Source organism: Eschrichtius robustus, chromosome 7, assembly GCF_028021215.1.
Source record: "Eschrichtius robustus isolate mEscRob2 chromosome 7, mEscRob2.pri, whole genome shotgun sequence".
Lineage (NCBI taxonomy): Eukaryota > Metazoa > Chordata > Mammalia > Artiodactyla > Eschrichtiidae > Eschrichtius > Eschrichtius robustus.
The window spans coordinates 75,374,891-75,396,245 of record NC_090830.1 but is presented as its reverse complement, the minus strand read 5'-3'; the positions used below and the strand labels follow the sequence as shown (position 1 = coordinate 75,396,245).

At 38.1% G+C, this 21,355-nt stretch overlaps 1 protein-coding gene across 1 annotated transcript in view; it reads left to right on the top strand.

Annotated features, from left to right (window-relative positions):
* The window catches only part of PPA1 (inorganic pyrophosphatase 1), a 36,837-nt gene that overhangs the window by 10,000 nt on the left and 5,482 nt on the right, over window positions 1-21,355 (top strand). Inside the window, exons 3-8 of the mRNA XM_068547737.1 lie at window positions 3,130-3,183; window positions 4,262-4,381; window positions 6,542-6,628; window positions 13,997-14,123; window positions 19,009-19,136; window positions 19,411-19,496. Coding sequence (XP_068403838.1) covers window positions 3,130-3,183; window positions 4,262-4,381; window positions 6,542-6,628; window positions 13,997-14,123; window positions 19,009-19,136; window positions 19,411-19,496 — 602 coding nt within the window. The remainder of the gene's footprint in view (window positions 1-3,129; window positions 3,184-4,261; window positions 4,382-6,541; window positions 6,629-13,996; window positions 14,124-19,008; window positions 19,137-19,410; window positions 19,497-21,355) is intronic.

Here is a 21,355-nt window from a genome sequence, read left to right as displayed (position 1 = left end):
AATTTCCTTTTTAAGGCTGAATAATATTCCATTGTATGTACATACCACATTTTGCTTATCCATTCATCCTTTGATGGACACTTGGGTTGCTTCTGCATTTTAGCTATTTTGAATAATGCTGCCATGAACATGGGTGTACAGATATCTCCTCAAGACCCAGCTTTCAATTTTGGGGGGTATATACCCAGAAGTGGAATTGCTGGATCATATGGTAATTCTATTTTTAATTTTTTGAGGAACCACCATACTGTTTTCCACAGTGGCTATACCATTTTACATTCCTACCAACAGTGCACAAGAGTTCCAAATAGAATGCATAATGTTTTAACAGTAAAGGTGTTTTTTTTCTAGTAGCAATGGAGTGATTGGTTGAAATTCTCATGTCAGTTGCCCTGAAAATCCTAAGTATCATTGTGTACCTAGTGGCAACTCCCTGAATTGTAGCCATGGTGTCTAGGAGAAATAAACTGTCCTTTACTAGTAGTTCCTTCTAAAGAATAAGAACATCCGCCCTTTTTAATATCAAAATAATAAAAAAAAAACCTCTGTTTTGATAATGATTGATGGGGAAAGTAGTGACAAAATTACTACACATTCATTGCTTTAAAAAAAGATACAGGGACTTCCCCGGTGGCACAGTGGTTAAGAATCTGCCTGCCAATGCAGGGGACATGGGTTCGATCCCTGGTCTGGGAAGATCCCACATGCTGCGGAGCAACTAAGCCCGTGCGCCACAACTAATGAGCTTGCACTCTAGAGCCCGTGCTCCGCAACAAGAGAAGCCACCGCCATGAGAAGCCCGCGCACCGCAATGAAGAGTAGCCCCCACTTGCCACAACTAGAGAACGCCCGTGCGCAGCAACGAAGACCCAACCAGCCAAAATTAATTAATTAATTAATTAATTAATTAATTAATTTTTTAAAAGATCCAGTAATCACTACGGTATCTACATACACTTGAAAATATGCTAAACATTCATTTTACAGACTAATCCCTCACCTAGATTTGTGGACCCCAGGCTACAGCCTGAGGCCTGCAAGCTGAAATGACCTGGTTTGGCGATCCAACTCTTAGGGAGTTAAAAGAGCTTTAATTATGTTCACTGCTAGTATCTGGCACAAAACAGTGGTGCTCAATAAATATATGTTGGCAAAAATGAATGAATTGTCTCTGAGGCTCCTTGCAGGATACTCCTTGCTATTTTTGGCCCAGCTAATTTCTAAAAAGTACCAAACCCTCAGGCTTTCGGAGTTCTTCTGTTTGCCGTAGAGTCTTTTCCTGAAAGATGTTTTCTTTCCTGTAATGTTGGTTCTTTCTCCTTCTCTTTCTCTTTCTTTTCTTTTCTTCTGCTTTCCTATTAGTTATGTAGGTTTGTAATATTAGGTAATGTGGTTTTTGAGGATCTCTATGTATTTATCATTTAATTCCATTAAAGTGTTCAGTATAGTTTCCAAACTTTGAATCAGTGACTTTAGCTTTATTTGCTACTTTTTTTCTTGAGGCAGTTTATTCATTTGGTAATATTTTCTTTTAAACATCTAGCCAGTTTCCTTGGTTTTCTCTTCTCAGGTGACCTTTCATGTAGTAACAGCTCTATCTTGTGGACCTTTAGGGTATTACTGCTGTACCCTTTTAAGTTCTGACTTGTTGGTGGACGTGCAGATCTTTCATTTTAACACCTGAGGCGTAGGGGTGGTGCTAGATAGACACAGGTCTCGCTTACAGTGAGTAGAATGAAATGTAATCGAAGATTGGGTCTGAGGTTTTCTACCCATGAACAATGTGTTACTTTTTCTAAAACCACCCAGTTATGACTTTACAGGGATAGAGCAGTTTATTCAGTCCTGGATTTAAACAATGTCTCCATTCATTGTGGTTTTTATGTTGTATGGAGTAGGCAGATGTCAGGAGGCTTGGAGCAGGAACTATGGAATACTATAGTCTCCCTCAGTAAGTGACAGAAGTTTGAGCCTCTTGAATGCAAATCTGTGGAGCTTTCTGCTTGGCTAAAATAGCAACAAGCTAATTATTGTCTGGAAACCTTTGACTTATTCCCTTGTATTCAATAGCTTATCAGTCCCTGTTTTTTGATGCAAAGTGGCAAAGAAGTAATTCTAACAAGTGTGTAACTAAGTGATTTTCATTTTAAATCAACTGTTTAAAATATGCATTTTATAAAAGTAATGGCAGAGTTGGCTTCATGTGTGCCCTTTGTAGGGGTTTTAAACTGAAAAACTGAACTTAGTTTTATTCCTTGGCAAAAATAATTTTCTGACTATTTAAAGCTCAGTTTTAATTACAAAATGTATTTCAACTTGGTATTTGACTCTGGTGTGCAAAGGAGATGACAAAGTGTGATTTTTCATTAATTGGGTTTTTAAGCAGTAAGCATCTGAGAATTTTTTAATATGTCATCCAATATCAATTAGTCAGTTTAAGGCTGTAAACTAATTACAATAGAACTGCTATTGGTTAAAATATTTTTGGAACATAATATTTTATCTTTAGTATCAAACTTCTTGTCTTTTTGAGGAGTACCTGATTTTTAAAAACAGCCTAATTGGGAGAATAATGTGGGTAATCAACCTGATTGATTGTGTTTGAGGCTAAAACTAAAGTATGACAAATAAATTTTCTGATTTGGGGTTTGTCTTATAAACCACCTCCGAAATAGAAGTTCCAAAAACATTTTGAGTAAATGCACTGTCACTGGAGGATATGCATAGCCTTTGGAGACAGTTGCTTTGAAGATGGCCCTCCTCAGAGATACAAGTTCTGCTATGTTTAAAACTGTTTCCGTTCTTTATAGGAACATTCTTTCCACCCCACCCTCTCAACATTTTATTATGAAAAATTTACTATGTTTATTAAAACAAACAAAAACTTTAAAGAAAAATACAGTGAACAATCATACACCCACTACTTTCATTCTACAATTATTTTGCTGTATTTGCTTTATCTCTTCATCCATCAGTCTGCCTTACTTTTTGATGCATTTTGTTGAAAGTCCGTGACTTCAAAGATTTGATACAATGAACAGTTTAACTTTGGAAGGACTGGGGCATACTCAATGAAGTAATAGAATAAATGAACTCCTGTGACCATCTCACCTTCTCTGTGTTTTGCAGGATGTGTTCCACATGGTGGTTGAAGTACCACGCTGGTCGAATGCAAAAATGGAGGTATGTTTCACCTTTGCTAGTCAGATGTAGGATATTAGTTTTGATCTAGTTGCACCGATTTGCTCAAGGGTTAAACAACTAATGTCCAAGGTTGTCCTCTTTTTAGTCCCAATCTATTTTCCAGCTGTATCTCCCATTGCCTGCCAGTTTTCTCTCTGTGCTCCGACTAAACTCAACCATTTACTATTTACAAATATGCTACAGACTTTCCTTCTGGCATTCCCAAAGCCTAGAATTACCTTTTTCTCTTCTGTCTTCTTCCCTTTAATTCCATTGTTGACTCCTCCATGTAGTCAACAGGCTTGCTTCAGTCACTCCAGCCATAAATGATTTTATTGGAATTTTTGTCACATTTGGTTAATTTATTTATTTTTAAAAACTTTAGTTATTTATTTATTTTTGGCTGTGTTGGGTCTTCATTGCGGTGTGCGGGCTTCTCATTGCGGTGGCTTCTCCTGTTCCAGAGCACAGGCTCTAGGCGCGTGGGCTTCAGTAGTTGTGGCATGAGGGCTCAGTAGTTGTGGAGCATGGGCTTAGTTGCTCCATGGCATGTGGGATCTTCCCGGACCAGGGCTCGAACTCACGTCCCCTGAATTGGCAGGCGGATTCTTAACCACTGCGCCACCAGGGAAGTTCCTGTTAATTTATTTCTGATGATACCTAATAGATTTGACTTTTCGTTACGGATATTTGTAACATTTTCTGTCACGTAATAATGCTTTCTGACAGTAACAACACTTCACATGTAATAGACAGTCAAATATTTGAATAATATTAAATGTTTTAAAGGAAAGCTGAAGTTAGATATTTTCTCAAATGTTAGGATTTATTCCAGCTAATTTTTGCTTTCTGGAATTAGTAAATGTTCTTTTTCCCTTCTTGATAGTTCCTGTATACCTCAAATGTTTTCCACTTAAAGGCTGATTATGGAGAAACTTATTTCAAATTATAAAAGTGTTAGGGGTAAAAATATATCATTAAAGTGGAACTAGTGCATTTCATAATTCATTTCCTTAAATCCCTATTTGAATAGTATTTCACATACAAATATACAATGATTTGAAATTTTTTATTTCAGATTGCTACAAAGGATCCTTTAAACCCAATTAAACAAGATGTAAAAAAAGGAAAACTCCGTTATGTTGCAAATTTGTTCCCTTATAAAGGATATATCTGGAACTATGGTGCCATCCCTCAGGTATGTCTCTGTGCAATTGCTAGAAATGTACTTTTTAGCTTACAAAAATTTAACCTACTACTGTTAGTAAAAAAGATTTAAACACCTTCAAAAAGTTTTTGCTATAGTAGATTATAAAAACATAAGGGGTAATTAACTCATTTTAATACTTCCTTAAATAACTTATTTTCAAGATGAACTAAAAGGTAAATATTTACAATGTTTGAATTCACATTTGAAAGTTTGTTCTTTTCTGAAATATTGTTTTATATGGACTGGTTATAAACTACACAAATTCTTTCTTTACAGAACGAGTGGCGTATCTATTGAGAGAGGCCGTGTAGACTAGTGCTTAAAAGCACTGATCTTATGGCACCACACAGATGAGGGTGCAAATCCCAAGTCTGCCACTTTCTTTTTTTTTTTAGATTTTTTTTGATGTGGACCATTTAAAAAGTCTTTATTGAATTTGTTACAATATTCCTTCTGTTTTATGTTTTGGTTTTTTGGCCGGGAGGCATGTGGGATCTTAACTCCACCATTGAACCTGCACCCCCTGCGTTGGGAGGCAAAGTCTTAACCACTGGACTGCCAGGGAAGTCCCAGCTGCAACCTTCTAAAGCTTAAATCAGATTCAATATCACGTCCCTGCTTAAAACCTACCAGTGGCCCTCACTAAAACTGGAAATAAATCTAAACTGTCTGCGAAAGCTTATCTAACTTGCCTCTGCTTCTTCCTCCCTGAGATGTTAATATTTTCTCCTGGGATATTCCTAGTACATAGCTTGTGTGGCTATTTGAGGAATAAAGCACTTAGTACCTGGCACATGTAAGTTCTCACAGCTGCTGACTAGTATCTCTATAGTCCTGATTACTTTCTTTGTGCCAAGCTCTTTGTGGTAAAGTAATAATGGGATTCTGTTTCCTAAACAGTCAAAGCTTTGAGGAGGGGGGATATCTGCATTGTTTACCAATTTATCCCCAGCACAATACCTGTGTGTAGTAGACTCTTATTTAATATTTGAATGAAGAATCACTAGAATCATGTCTACTATGAGTAAATAACGTATATTTAATTCTGGTTTGGTTAAGCTAATGCTGTGGCACTTAGGATCTTTAAATGAAATATTCAATTTATTTTCTTCCTGTTGATAAATGGTTTGTTTTTATTAACCATTAAGTCTATTAAGTGGAATCTATTGTGAAACAATCTGTAAGTTACTAAAACATAGGTCAAACCCATCTAGCTTGCTAGGTAGTCACAAAGTCGTTTGCTTTCGTTATAGCACTTCACCTTGCGCTTCAATTGATTCACTATTTAGCCTTGAAATATCATCCCTCTGGGAACACATTGCTGAAATACTTACTCTTCTGTAGGTTGGATTTGGCTTTGTTGGGTCCAGTCTTCCTTTTCCCCCTTTACTTTTATCTCTCTGCCTTCACTCCAGCTGAGTAAGCAAACAAATCCAAGAAATATGTTCCAGATTGGGAGGGAAAAGAACCAAAACAACAGCTACACTTTAAACTGAACTTCCTGGCAGGCACAGGCCATCGCTTCTTCTGTGAGCTGCTCTGCAAGGACTCTGTCTTGCAGTTTAGCAGGGAAGAAACCCAGCAATTTAAAGCTTCAGCAAATCCTGATTAAACTTTTTATTCTTGGCTCCTGGTCAGCGATGACATTTTTGCCACCAGCACACGTCATTTCCATCTTAATATTACCACCTACCCATCTCTGCTTGGAGATTTATTTTAAAGAAAATCTGGTTAGTAGAAGATAGTAAGTACTAAAAGTTCATCAAAGCAGTTTTCTTTTACTATATTTTTTAAGTGAACATCTGGGTCTACATTTGTGTTTGCATATTGTCTCAGTTATTAGCTAGTTGGGTTTTGTTTGTTTAAAATAGCATCATTATCCATTTTAAAGATTAAATTTAGTTCCGCATTATGCGTGTAATAGGAGCCCAGCGTTTAGTTAAGATTATTGTGTGTAGTTAAGATTCTTAGATGTGAATAAAGAATTCTTTAAAAAAAAAAAAAAGAATTCTTTTTAATGAGAATAAATAGCTGAAGCTTCATATTTTTGCAGAAAGATCGTGGGATGTTATCTTTCAATGCCAACATGATCCACTTTGTCATTAGCATATACAGGAATGATATACTGTGTCTTATTTTTTTTTTTAGACTTGGGAAGACCCAAGACACAATGATGAACACACCGGCTGCTGTGGTGACAATGACCCAATTGATGTGTGTGAAATTGGAAGCAAGGTAACGGAATCTGAAATATTTTTCTGTAGAGTTGAGACAATATCAATGAAATATACAAACTTCATACTTTTAAAAATATTGTAAATAAAATATATGAATATTAGTGAAGTAATGATGGGTCTCTTTGGGTGACAAAAGCTTCCATTCCATTCTAAGCATTTCTACATTATAATTTGTACATTTAAACCTAGCCTAGAAAAAAATGTGTATTGTATGCATGTGTGTGGAAGAACTGGACATGTTCTGCATTGCTTTAGAAGGCAGATGAGTAGTCAATAGATGAAGGCTACCAGGAGGCAACAAGGCAAACCTTGCCTAAGGATTTGGAGTGACCAGTGAATTGGCCCAAACCAGGTAACCTCATGAGTTGGAGATTTATGGTAGGGATTCCTCTCTCAAGTAGGGTTGCTCTAAGAGTCTGACTATAGTTATTTTCTTTATGATCTTTCCCAGGCTCAAGAAAATATTAAGTGACTGAAAAGAAAGTTGTCATTCAGTTGCTTAAGTCATCAAGTTCAGGCATATTGTATGACTTGCCTAACTCAGTGACTTCTATAAAATAAAAGGTAAAGAAAGTACATTAAAATAGGTATTTGAAATAAATTAAGGAGGACTTATTCTTCAGCACAATCGATGACAGTTTAAAAAACATTAATTACCCTCAACTCTGATGGGACTACTGGACACTTGTTTAGCGCTTTTTTTTTAACATCTTTATTGGAGTATAATTGCTTTACATTGTTGTGTTAGTTTCTGCTGTATAACAAAATGAATCAGCTACATGTATACTTAATATCCCCATATCCCCTCCCTCTTGAGTCTCCCTCCCTCCCTATCCCACCCCTCTAGGTGGTCACAAAGCACCAAGCTGATCTCCCTGTGCTGTGCAGCTGGTTCCCACTAGCTATCTGTTTTACATTCGGTAGTGTATATATGTCAATGCCACTCTCTCACTTCGTCTCAGCTTACCCTTCCCCCTCCCCATGTCCTCAAGTCCATTCTCTACGTCTGCATCTTTATTCCTCTCCTGCCCATAGGTTCTTCAGAACCAGTTTTTTTTTTTTTTTTTGATTCCATATATATGTGTTAGCATACGGTATTTGTTTTTCTCTTTCTGACTTACTTCACTCTGTATGACAGACTCTAGGTCCATCCACCTCACTACAAATACCTCAATTTCGTTTCTTTTTATGGCTGAGTAATATTCCATTGTATATATGTGCCACATCTTCTTTATCCATTCATCTGTTGATGGACACTTAGGTTGCTTCCATGTCCTGGCTACTGTAAATAGTGCTGCAGTGAACATTGTGGTACATGACTCTTTTTGAATTATGATTTTCTCAGGATATATGCCCAGTAGTGGGATTGCCGGGTCATATGGTAGTTCTATTTTTAGTTTTTAAAGGAACCTCCATACTGTTCTCCGTAGTGGCTGTATCAATTTACATTCCCACCAACAGTGCAAGAGGGTTCCCTTTTCTCCACAACCTCTCCAGCATTTATTGTTTGTAGATTTTTTGATGATGGCCATTCTGACCAGTGTGAGATGATACCTCATGGTAGTTTTGATTTGCATTTCTCTAATGATTAGTGACGTTGAGTGTCGTTTCATGTGTTTGTTGGCAATCTGTATATCTTTGGAGGAATGTCTATTTAGGTTTTCTGCCCATTTTTGGATTGGGTTGTTTGTTTTTTTGATATTGAGCTGCATGAGCTGCTTGTATTTTGGAGGTTAATCCTTTGTCAGCTGCTTCATTTGCAAATATTTTCTCCCATCCTGAGGGTTGTCTTTTCGTCTTGTTTACGGTTTCCTTTGCTGTGCAAAAGCTTTTAAGTTTCATTAGGTCCCATTTATTTTTGTTTTTATTTCCATTTCTCTAGGAGGTGGGTCAAAAAGGATCTTGCTGTGATTTATGTCATAGAGTGTTCTGCCTATGTTCTCCTCTAAGAGTTTTATAGTATCTGGCCTTACATTTAGGTCTTTAATCCATTTTGAGTTTATTTTTATGTATGGTGTTAGGGAGTGTTCTAATTTCATTCTTTTTTTTTTTAAACTTTGGGTTCATTTATTTATTTATTTATGGCTGTGTTGGGTCTTCGTTTCTGTGTGAGGGCTTTCTCTAGTTGCGGCAAGTGGGGGCCACTCTTCATCGCGGTGCACGGGCCTCTCATTATCGCGGCCTCTCTTGTTGCGGAGCACAGGCTCCAGACGCGCAGGCTCACTAATTGTGGCTCACGGGCCTAGTTGCTCCGCGGCATGTGGGATCTTCCCAGACCAGGGCTCGAACCCCTTGTCCCCTGCATTGGCAGGCAGATTCTCAACCACTGTGCCACCAGGGAAGCCCCCTAATTTCATTCTTTTACATGTAGCTGTCCAGTTTTCCCAGCACCACTTATTGAAGAGGCTGTCTTTTCTCTATTGTATATTCTTGCCTCCTTTATCAAAGATAAGGTGACCATATGTGCGTGGGTTTTTCTCTGGGCTTTCTATCCTGTTCCACTGATCTGTATTTCTATTTTTGTGCCAGTACCATACTGTCTTGATGACTGTAGCTTTGTAGTATAGTCTGAAGTCCAGGAGCCTGATTCCTCCAGCTCTGTTTTTCTTTCTCAAGATTGCTTTGGCTATTCGGGGTCTTTTGTGTTTCCATACAAATTGTGAAATTTTTTGTTCTAGTTCTGTGAAAAATGCCATTGGTAGTTTGATAGGGATTGCATTGAATCTGTAGATTGCTTTGGGTAGTATAGTCATTTTCACAATGTTGATTCTTCCAATCCAGGAACATGGTCTATCTCTCCATCTGTTTGTATCATCTTTAATTTCTTTCATCAGTGTCTTATAGTTTTCTGCATACAGGTCGTTTGTCTCCTTAGGTAGGGTTATTCCTAGATATTTTATCCTTTTTGTTGCAATGGTAAATGGGAGTGTTTCCTTAATTTCTTTTTCATGTTTTTCATCATTAGTGTACAGGAATGCAAGAGATTTCTGTGCATTAATTTTGTATCCTGCTACTTTACCAAATTCATTGATTAGCTCTAGTAGTTTTCTGGTAACATCTTTAGGATTCTCTATGTATAGTATCATGTCATCTGCAAGCAGTGACAGCTTTACTTCTTCTTTTCCCATTTGGATTCCTTTTATTTCTTTTTCTTCTCTGATTGCTGTGGCTAAAACTTCCAAAACTATGTTGAATAATAGTGGTGAGAGTGGGCAACCTTGTCTTGTTCCTGATCTTAGTGGAAATGGTTTCAGTTTTTCACCATTGAGAACGATGTTGGCTGTGGGTTTGTCATATATGGCCTTTATTATGTTGAGGTAAGTTCCCTCTATGCCTACTTTCTGGAGGGTTTTTATCATAAATGGGTGTTGAATTTTGTCAAAAGGTTTTTCTGCATCTATTGAGATTATCATATGGTTTTTATCCTTCAGTTTGTTAATATGGTGTATCACATTGACTGATTTGCGTATATTGAAGAATCCTTGCATTCCTGGGATAAACCCCACTTGATCATGATGTATGATCCTTTTAATGTGCTGCTGGATTCTTTTTGCTAGTATTTTGTTGAGGATTTTTGCATCTATGTTCATCAGTGATATTGGCCTGTAGTTTTCTTTCTTTGTGACATGTTTGTCTGGTTCTGGTATCAGAGTGATGGTGGCCTCATAGAATGAGTTTGGGAGTGTTCCACCCTCTGCTATACTTTGGAAGAGTTTGAGAAGGATAGGTGTTAGCTCTTCTCTAAATGTTTGATAGAATTCGCCTGTGAAGCCATCTGGTCCTGGGCTTTTGTTTGTTGGAAGATTTTTAATCACGGTTTCAATTTCAGTGCTTGTGATTGGTCTGTTTATTTTGTCTATTTCTTCCTAGTTCAGTCTCAGAAGGTTGTGCTTTTCTAAGAATTTGTCCATTTCTTCCAGGTTGTCCATTTTATTGGCATATAGTTGCTTGTAGTAATCTCTCATGATCCTTTGTATTTCTGCAGTGTCAGTTGTTACTTCTAATTCTGTTGATTTGAGTCTTCTCCATGTTTTTCTTGATGAGTCTGGCTAATGGTTTATCAATTTTGTTTCTCTTCTCAAAGAACCAGCTTTTAGTTTTATTGATCTTTGCTATCGTTTCCTTCATTTCTTTTTCATTTATTTCTGATCTGATCTTTATGATTTCTTTCCTTCTGCTAACTTCGGGGTTTTTTTTGTTCTTCTTTCTCTAATTGCTTTAGGTGTAAGGTTAGGTTGTTTATTTGAGATTTTTCTTGTTTCTTGAGGTAGGATTGTGTTGCTATAAACTTCCCTCTTAGAACTGCTTTTGCTGCATCGCATAGGTTTTGGGTCATCGTGTTTTCATTGTCATTTGTTTCTAGGTATTTTTTTATTTCCTCTTTGATTTCTTCAGTGATTTCTTGGTTATTTAGTAGCATATTGTTTAGCCTCCATGTGTTTGTATTTTTTACAGTTTTTTTCCTGTAATTGGTATCCAGTCTCACAGCGTTGTGGTCGGAAAAGGTACTTGATACATTTTCAATTTTCTTAAATTTACCAAGGCTTGATTTGTAACCCAAGATATGATCTATCCTGGAGAATCTTCCATGAACACTTGAGAAGAAAGTGTATTCTGTTGTTTTTGGATGGAATGTCCTATAAATATCAGTTAAGTCCATCTTGATTAATGTATCATTTAAAGCTTGTATTTCCTTATTTATTTTCATTTTGGTTGATCTGTCCATTGGTGAAAGTGGGGTGTTAAAGTCCCCTACTATTATTGTGTTACTGTCGATTTCCCCTCTTATGGCTGTTAGCATTTGCCTTATGTATTGAAGTGCTTCTATGTTGGGTGCATAAATATTTACAATTGTTATATCCTCTTGGTCTGATTCCTTGATCATTATGTAGTATCCTTCTTCGTCTCTTGTAATAGTCTTTATTTTAAAGTCTGTTTTGTCTGATATGAGAATTGCTCCTCCAGCTTTCTTTTGATTTCCATTTGCATGGAATATCTTTTTCCATCCACTCACTTTCAGTCTGTATATGACCCTAGGTCTGAAATAGGTCTCTTGCAGACAGCATATATACGGGTCTTGTTTTTGTATCCACTCAGCCAGTCTATGTCTTTTGGTTGGAGCATTTAATCCATTTACATTTAAGGTAATTATCCATATGTATGTTCCTATTTCCATTTTCTTAATTCTTTTGGGTCTGTTATTGTAGGTCTTTTCCTTCTCTTGTGTTTCCTGCCTAGAGAAGTTCCTTTAGCATTTGTTGTAAAGCTGGTTTGGTGGTGCTGAATTCTCTTAGCTTTTGCTTGTCTGTAAAGGTTTTAATTTCTCTGTCGAATCTGGATGAGATCCTTGCTGGGTAGAGTAATCTTGATTGTAGGTTTTTCCCTTTCATCACTTTAAATGTGTCCTGCCACTCCCTTCTGGCTTGCAGAGTTTCTGCTGAAAGATCAGCTGTTAACCTTATGGGGATTTCTTTGTATGTTATTTGTTGCTTTTTTTTTTTATTAAAAATTTTTTTTTTAATTTTTTTTTTTTTCACACACACACACTGTATTTTATTTTTACAAGAGATAAATAGACTGACACCAAGCATTGTACATGTTATTTGTTGCTTTTCCCTTGCTGCTTTTTTTAAAAATAAATAAATTTATTTATTTATTTATTTTTGGCTGCGTTGTGTCTTCGTTGCTGTGCGTGGGCTTTCTCTAGTTGCGGTGAGTGGGGGCTACTCTTTGTTGCGGTGCACGGGATTCTCACTGTGGTGGCTTCTCTTGTTGCGGAGCATGGGCTCTAGGCACACGGGCTTCAGTAGCTGTGGCTCGAAGGCTTTAGAGCGCAGGCTCAGTAGTTGTGGTGCACGGGCTTAGTTGCTCCGCAGCATGTGAGATCTTCCTGGACCAGGGTTCGAACCCGTGTCTCCTGCATTGGCAGGCGGATTCTTAACCACTACACCACCAGAGAAGCCCTCCCTTGCTGCTTTTAATATTTTTTCTTTGTATTTAATTTTTGATAGTTTGATTAATATGTGTCTTGGTGTGTTTCTCCTTGGATTTATCCTATATGGGACTCTCTGTGCTTCCTGGACTTGATTATCTCCTTTCCCATATTAGGGAAATTTTCAACTATAATCTCTTCAAATATTTTCTCAGTCCCTTTCTTTTTCTCTTCTTCTTCTGGGACCCCTATAATTCGAACGTTGGTGCATTTAATGTTGTCCCAGAGGTCTCTGAAACTGTCCTCAATTCTTTTCATTCTTTTTTCTTTATTCTGCTATGCGGTAGTTATTTCCACTATTTTATCTTCCAGGTCACTTATTCGTTCTTCTGCCTCTGTTATTCTGCTATTGACTCCTTATAGAGAATTTTTAATTTCATTTATTGTGTTATTTGTCATTGTTTGTTTGCTCTTTAGTTCTTCTAGGTCCTTGTTAAACATTTCTTGTATTTGCTCCATTCTATTTCCAAGATTTTGGATCATCTTTACTATCATCACTCTGAATTCTTTTTCAGGTAGACTGCCTATTTCCTCTTCATTTGTTTGGTCTGGTGGGTTTTTACCTTCCTCCTTCATCTGCTGCGTATTTCTCTGTCTTCTCATTTTGCTTAACTTACGGTGTTTGGGGTCTCCTTTTCACAGGCTGCAGGTTCGTAGTTCCCGTTGTTTTTGGTGTCTGCGCCCAGTGGGTAAGATTGGTTCAGTGGCTTGTGTAGGCTTCCTGGTGGAGGGGACTGGTGCCTGTGTTCTGGTGGATGAGGCTGGATCTTGTCTTTCTGGTGGGCAGGTCCGCATCCGGTGGTGTTTTTGGGTGTCTGTGAACTTAGTATGATTTTAGGCAGCCTCTCTGCTAATGGGTGGGGTTGTGTTCCTGTCTTGCTAGTTGTTTGTCATGGGGTGTCCAGCACTGGAGCTTGCTGGTCATTGAGTGGAGCTGGGTCTTAGCTTTGAGACAGAGATCTCTGGGAGAGCTTTCGCCGATTGATATTACGTGGGGCCAGGAGGTCTCTGGTGGTCCAGTGTCCTGAACTCAGCTCTCCCACCTCAGAGGCTCAGGCCTGACACCTGGCTGGAGCACCAAGACCCTTTTGGGAAATCTGAGGTCTTCTGCCAGCATTCAGTAGGTGTTCTGTAGGAGTTGTTCCACATGTAGATGTAGTTTTGATGTATTTGTGGGGAGGAAGGTGGATCTCCACATCTTCCTCCTCCGCCATCTTGAAGGTCCCTCCTAGCTTTTTAAAAATTGCTTAAAGAACAATCTTAAGTTTGCAGAAATTTGGCATCTTCCTCATTTCCTATTATCCACCAAGTAAAACTTTTCTTCCAAAGTTTCATTCTGTAGTATTGACCTGGCTGTGGTTTTTTGACTTTCAGGTATGTGCAAGAGGGGAAATAATCAGGGTGAAAGTTCTGGGCATACTGGCTATGATTGATGAAGGGGAAACCGACTGGAAAGTCATTGCCATTAATGTGGATGATCCTGATGCAGCCAATTATAATGGTAAGAAATATTTGTAGGGTCTGAAGTCTTTATACCTAAATCTTACCCAGCACCAAACTTAACCTGTAATGACAGAGTTGTAAGCCCATGCCTTCAAACTGTGAAAGAATGGAGGAGCAAAACATTTGACAAAGCATTGTTATTTCTACTACTGAACTTCTGTGGTTAACTAAGTAAACTTTCTCCTTCATTCCAGGAAAGAAAAAATCTGGTAGATTGTATTAAAAATCTGGTAGTTTGTATTTCTTGTTTTCTTCTTTCCTTCCCCACATGCTAACACTTAGTTGCTCTATTTATTTATTTTTAAAAATTTGAAAACTGAGATATAATCCACATGCCATAAAATTCACCATTTTAAAGTGTACAGTTCTATGGTTTTTGATACATATACTAGTCTGTTAACCATCAGACACTGTCTAATTCCAGAACATTTTCACCACTCTGACAGGAAGCCCCATATCCATTAGCAGTCACCCCCTATCCCCACATCACTCAGTCCCTGACAACTACCAGTCTGTTGTCTGTCTTTATGGATTTGCCTATTCTGAAAATTTCACATAAATGGGGTTGCATGATATCCAGCTTCTTTCAGTTAGAATACTGGTTTCAAGGTTCATCCACATTGTAACGCGTATCAGTACTTCATTCCCTTTTTTTCTTTTGGTGGTAAAATTAACATAACATAAAATTCACCATTTGAACTATTTTAAAGTGTACAATTCAGTGGCATTTAGTGCATTCACAGTGTTGTGCAACTCACCACTTATCTCATTCTAGAACATTTACATCACCCCAAAGAGAAACTCTGTACCTTTAAGTAGTCACTCCCTGTTCCCTCCTCCTCCCAGGACCCGACAACCAGTAATCTGCTTTCTGTGTCTATGAATTTGCCTATTCTGGATATTTCATATACATGGAATTGTAAAATATGTGGTCTTTTTGTGTCAGGTTTCTTTTACTTAGCATAAGGTTTTCTAGGTTCATCCATGTTGTAGCATGTATCAGTACTCATTTTTTTAATGGCTGAGTTATATTCTATTATATAGCTATATATCACATTTTGTTTATCCATTCATCTGTTGATGGACATTTGGGTTGTTTTTGGCTATTAGGAATAATGCAGCTGCTATGAACATTCCTGTACAAGCTTTTGTGTGGACGTGTGTTTTTAATCCTCTTGGGTGTATATACCTAGGAGTGGAGTTCCTGAGTCATATGGTAACTCTTATGTTTAGCCTCTTGAGGAACTGCCAAACTTTTTTCCAAAGCGGCTGCACCATCTTACAGTCCTGCCAGCAGTGCATAAGGTTCCAGTTTTTCTACTTCTTTGCCAGCACTAGTTGTTATTTATCTTTTTAAATTATAACCCTTCTAGTGGGGTGTGTCTTTTTATTTTTGAGTTATAAGAGTACTTATATGTTTTGGATACTAAACCTTTATCAGATATATGATTTGTCTGTAGTTTCTTCCATTTTGTGGATTTGTCCTTTCATTTTCTTAATGGTATCCTTTGAAGCACTCAAGTTTTTCGTTTTGATGTAGTCTATTTTTTTATTGCTTGTGCTTTTGGTATCATTATCTAATAAACCATTGCCTAATCCAAGGTCACAAAGATTTAGTTACGTTTCCTTCTAAGAATTTTATAAATATAGCTCTTACATTATTTCTTTCTGCTGTTTTACAGAGTACAATCTCATATATATTTAAATATATGCAAATTTATATGTAAACTCATTTAAAAATGACTCAACACCAACCTTTAATAGTACAATGGGAAGAAAGATGAAAAGAGTCTGACTTTTTGTTTCAGATACTTCTGTACTAACTAAATTTTGTACAATGAGAATGCATTCCTACATTTACCTCTGATTCTAAATGTAGGAATGTGTGTCCATTTTCACATGTGCTATTTACACAAGAGTGCACATGCTAAATAGCGTGCTTTGGCCACAGTTAATGAAGCCACGCCATCATTACATCTGCACAATTTTCTGGGTGTCATTTCCCTGCAGTAGAGGTTATTAGGACCCTAAAATTTTCTCTGGGGGGCTGGCCCCATGATGCAAGCAGTATGCAGCTTTCCTTAAATGTCAACCTAAGGCAATGTCCATCATCAGTTATAACTGGAAGAGTATTAGGTAGAACTAACTAAGAGTAGAACTCTTGACAAGCCACAGCTTTGGGAGGGATACACACAGAGCCATGGAAGAGGATGGCCTACCCAGTAAAGCAACCAAGTTGGCCATGTTGATCCCCTTTGTTATTGTGGGCCCACGACGGCCAGTAACCCTTCTGCCTCAGTTGTGGGCATCAGGAAATTGAGCATTTTATGCTCATGGTTGCAGGCTGGTTAGAGGCTGAACCCAGGGAACAGCATAGAATTGGTGCTGTCTTTGGTAGGATCTTTTTTTTTTTTTTTAATTTATTTTATTCTGAAATTCAATGACTTTTGGGGGGGCTATTTTTATATTTTAATCCTGGGGTTGTTTTTTGTGGGTTTTTTTGCCATGTGGTTTGTGGGATCTTAGTTCCCTGACCAGGGAGTGAACCCGGGCCCTTGGCAATGAAAGCAGAGTCCTAACCACTGGACTGCCAGGGAAGTCCTTGTCTTTGGTAGGATCTTGATGTGGCATCAGGAGGCAGTTCAGGGAGCTCTGCAGACCACTGGCTTTGTCTATATGTGTATAATGTACAACTGGAGGAACAAAAATTGACTGAGTTCTTTTTTCCTACTTTTTTCCTCTGGGTCTGGTGTTCACGGTTCCCTAGTCAGGACCCAGCATACCTTTCAGTACCTGGTTCACAGTCAGTGAGTTAATCAACTCTTATATTTTTCCTTGCTGCAATATAATACAAAAATATGTTTGATCTTTTTCTCCAGTTCCTGGCAAGGAACTCCTAAAACACTTGGACTTTCCTGAGTGCCGAGTGTCTTTTTTATTCATAATGAGCCCCTTTCATCACCCCTGAGTTTATGCTAATAAGGTGACTTACGGTGGGGCCCCTAGCTAGCCTCAGACCAGTTCAGTCAATAGAAAAACTGAATGATTAGAGGGTGGGAACCTCCAGCCCCAACCACTGACCTCTGGGATCGGGAGGGGAGGCTCCATAAAAAGTCTGGAGTCACGAGATGTAGAGCACTTGTAAGTTGGTGAACATATTGAATTGCTGGGAGGGTGGCACGCTTCCCCACCAGAGGGCATGGAAACTATGCACCCCGCATACCGTGCCCTACGCATCTCCTCCATTGGACTGTTCCTGAGTTGTATCCTTTATACTAAACCAGTAAACATAGTACAGTGTTTTCTTGAGTTTTGTGAGTCTTTCTAGCAAATTATCAAACCTGAGGAGAGAGTTGTAGGAAACTCTGATTTATAGCTGTTGGTCAGAAGTGTGGGTGGCCAGGGACTTGCGACCAGCGTCTGAAGTGGGATCAGTCTTGTGGAACTGAACGTTCTGACTGTGGGACCTGATGCTAACTCCAGTTAGATAGTGTCATTATTGAATTGAATTGTCGGACACCAGTTGGTATTCCTAAGGAATAGAACTGGATGGAAAATTTGTTGGAAGATACCCTACACTTGTATTTTGGATTTCTGGATTTTCAAACTATTTCTGTATCAGGTGATACGTTTTATATGAATTCTAAGTTCCTTGAAATTTATCAGTGTTTAAACATTTCCCAGTTCACTTTGTAACCTTTCCATACTTTTAGTGGTACCCTGATAATAAAATACATGGTATTATTTAACTATGTAGATTATAAACTGGGCTTAAGCAAAGTTATTTTATAGAAATATAAATAAGCTGTTGTTGAATGTATCCCTCCTTCCAATTACAGTTTTCCTGATGGATTTTTTTTTTTTTTTGGCACACGTATCTAATATTTGTTTGCATGGAGAAGCAGTTCAGTCATTTAAACTTGAGTTTGATGACATTGAGTCTAGGCACTGTTAATGGCTGTACAGAAACTTTTAAAAGTTTTTTTACACAGGACACATTTTTTTGTTGGCCAGAACTAAAGTATTGTGATACTGAATGCCTATACTGTAGAGTGAGAAAAGCCTATTCACATTTAATATGTAACCTATCAATGAATATGTGTAATGCATTTTTCTTGTCTTTTTGTATGTAATTTGGGTGTGATCCTCGAATACAGCCTCAACCTGTCTTTTGGTATCTTCTGTCCATCTCTTAGAAATTATGTACACCTGCCAAACTATTCTCATTATGTAGCTGCCAGTTATTTCTCCCTTCTCTTATCTAATAGGAGTCACTATGGTACTGATTGTTCTCTTAGTATACTTAATGTCAGAGCTATTTTAAGACACTAGATGATTTCCTTTTATTTATTTATTTATTTATTTATTTATTTTTGGCTGCGTTGGGTCTTAGTTGCTTCACGGGCTTTCTCTAGTTGAGGCGAGTGGGGGCTACTCTTCGCTGCAGTGCCCAGGCTTCTTACTGTGGTGGCTACTCTTGTTGCGGAGCATGGGCTCTAGGCGTGCAGGCTTCAGTAGTTGTGGTGCAAGGGCTCAGTAGTTGTGGCTCAAGGGCTCTAGGGTGCAGGCTCAGTAGTTGTGGTGCATGGGCTTAGTTGCTCTGCGACATGTGGGATCTTCCCAGATCAGGGCTCAAACCTGTGTCCCCTGCATTGGCAGGCGGATTCTTAACCACTGCGCCACCACGGAAGCCCTGATGATTTCCTTTTAATGTGTGTATGTGTTCTCTTCTCAACAAGGTGTTAGCTCTCACATTGTCTTGAAAGTTTTTGATAATCCATCCCGTAGCTCTTTCAAAGTAAGCACTTGATATTTTTATTGAATGCATAAATAATTACATACACATCTTGCAATCTGAGAAGAGAATCTTATTCTCTTCTTAGATATTAATGATGTCAAGCGGCTGAAACCTGGCTACCTGGAAGCTACTGTGGACTGGTTTAGAAGGTACAAGGTTCCTGATGGAAAACCTGAGAACCAGTTTGCTTTCAACGCAGAATTTAAAGATAAGGTAATGTGTCACTCAGAACTGTAGCTTTAGGCCTATTTGTATTGAGACTTATAATTTAACCATATTGTTACCATCTAAAGACAATATGATCGTAAAACAGATGTCTAAAGACACACCACAGGCTTGATGTTGATTTATTCATTTAAATGTTTTCTTCCATTTTTGATACAAAGAAGTGATTCAAAAGAGACAAAGTTATCAGGCTTGGGAAAATATTGAGAATAAGAAAAGAACACGTTTCTATTATTCTAACGTATATCTCTTCAAATTATAGGACTTTGCAATTGATATTATTAAAAGCACTCATGACTATTGGAGAGCATTAGTGACTAAGAAAACTGATGGAAAAGGAATCAGTTGGTAAGCATTAACTCTTTTCTGCATGTTTAACACACAAAGCAGACTAGCTTACTCCAGAGGTTTTAATTACCTTAACATACTCCACCGTTCCATTCACTTAGGGAAAGAGACTGGTTTTGTCAGTGCTTAAGTCAGTAGGAAGTGTAGACTGAAAGAAAAACCACACAACGGGAAGGTTGTGAGTTAAGTATTATTCAAGGACTATAGCCTGGAAGACAGCCTCTCAGATAGCTCTGAGGAACTGCTCCGGAGAGATAAGGGAGGAGCCAAGATATACATGAACTTTTTTGCTGGGAAAACATGTAGTCAAGCATAAAAAGATTACTGCTATTCATAAAGAAGAGACCTTTCAAGTTAATGATTTTAGTGTTTTTCTATGTATGGGAAGAGGCAAGAATCTGGGGTCATGTGAAATTTTTTCTTAGAAATGCATGTTAACTATCTAGGGGCCAATATACCCAAATGTTTCCTGGTTTTCTCCATCCTGAATTCCCCTCAGGGCTCACTGTCCGTGGGTGACTGTAGTGGCTAATGGCTTGATCCTTGTAGAACTGGAATGGTAGGCAACATTTTTTTTCTTTACAGAAGGTAACTATATAAACAACTGAAAAATGCCACAAGATACTCTCTGAATAAGTACAAACTAAAACTATAAAGGGCACAGTGAGATCAGAGCTTTGTAAGGCTAACTGGGAAAACCTGCCTAGCATCAGGGTGCTCAGAATGGGATGGGTATAATCAGGTTGAGTTCAAGGGTTGGTATTCTCTGATGTGAATACGTAAGGTTCATTACAACTAAACCAGGATCTACTATGCACACTGAATTAACTACTACTACTAATAATAGCTAATATGATTGAGCAGTTAATATTTGCCAAGCCTGCAACACAGATGCAGGGAGATTAAACTTCACCAAAGTCATACCACAGTAAGCGTTTTGGAGTCAGGACTCGCATCCAAGTCTGTCTGGCCCCAGATCATTTTTAGTACAGTACTTCCTCTTTTAAAGATTATAAGAGAATGCCCACCATTACCACTTAACTAGTGTTGTTCTGGAAATACTAGTTGATGAAGTAAATAAGAGAAAGAAGATGCAGGAATATTAGAAAAGGGGGAGCAAATTGTTGCAGATGATATGATTGTGTACCCAGAAAACCCTAGAAAAAAGAATTCAGCAAGGTGAATGATTACAAAATGAGTATATATGTACATTGCTAGCTTTCTATATGAAGTGTAACAGAAACTATAATGGAGGAAAAGATCTCATGTAGAATAGTATTTAAAAACAAAACACAGGGGCTTCCCTGGTGGCGCAGTGGTTGAGAATCTGCCTGCTAATGCAGGGGACACGGGTTCGAGCCCTGGTCTGGGAAGATCCTACATGCCTCGGAGCAACTAGGCCCGTGAGCCACAACTACTGAGCCTGCGCGTCTGGAACCTGTGCTCCGCAACAAGAGAGGCCGCGATAGTGAGAGGCCCGCGCACCGCGATGAAGAGTGGCCCCCGCTTGCCACAACTAGAGAAAGCCCTCGCACAGAAACGAAGACCCAACACAGCCAAAAATTAATTAATTAATTAATTTAAAAAACAAAAACAAAAAACACAGTATAAATAAGAAACCTGAAGGTCCCAGAAGAAGAAAAGTTTAAGACTCTATTGAGAAATATAAAAGATGTTAAATAGAAAGGTATAATATATATTCATGAATAACATTCAGTTTCATCTAGAAAAAATCTGCATCTCAGAATAACGAGGGAAATTCTGAAAAAAGTAAGGGTAGTTGTTGTGGTGAGGAAGAGTGTTAATTATTTTGGTACTGTTTAGTAGTATTGTTTTACTAAGAATTTGGTACTGAAGAA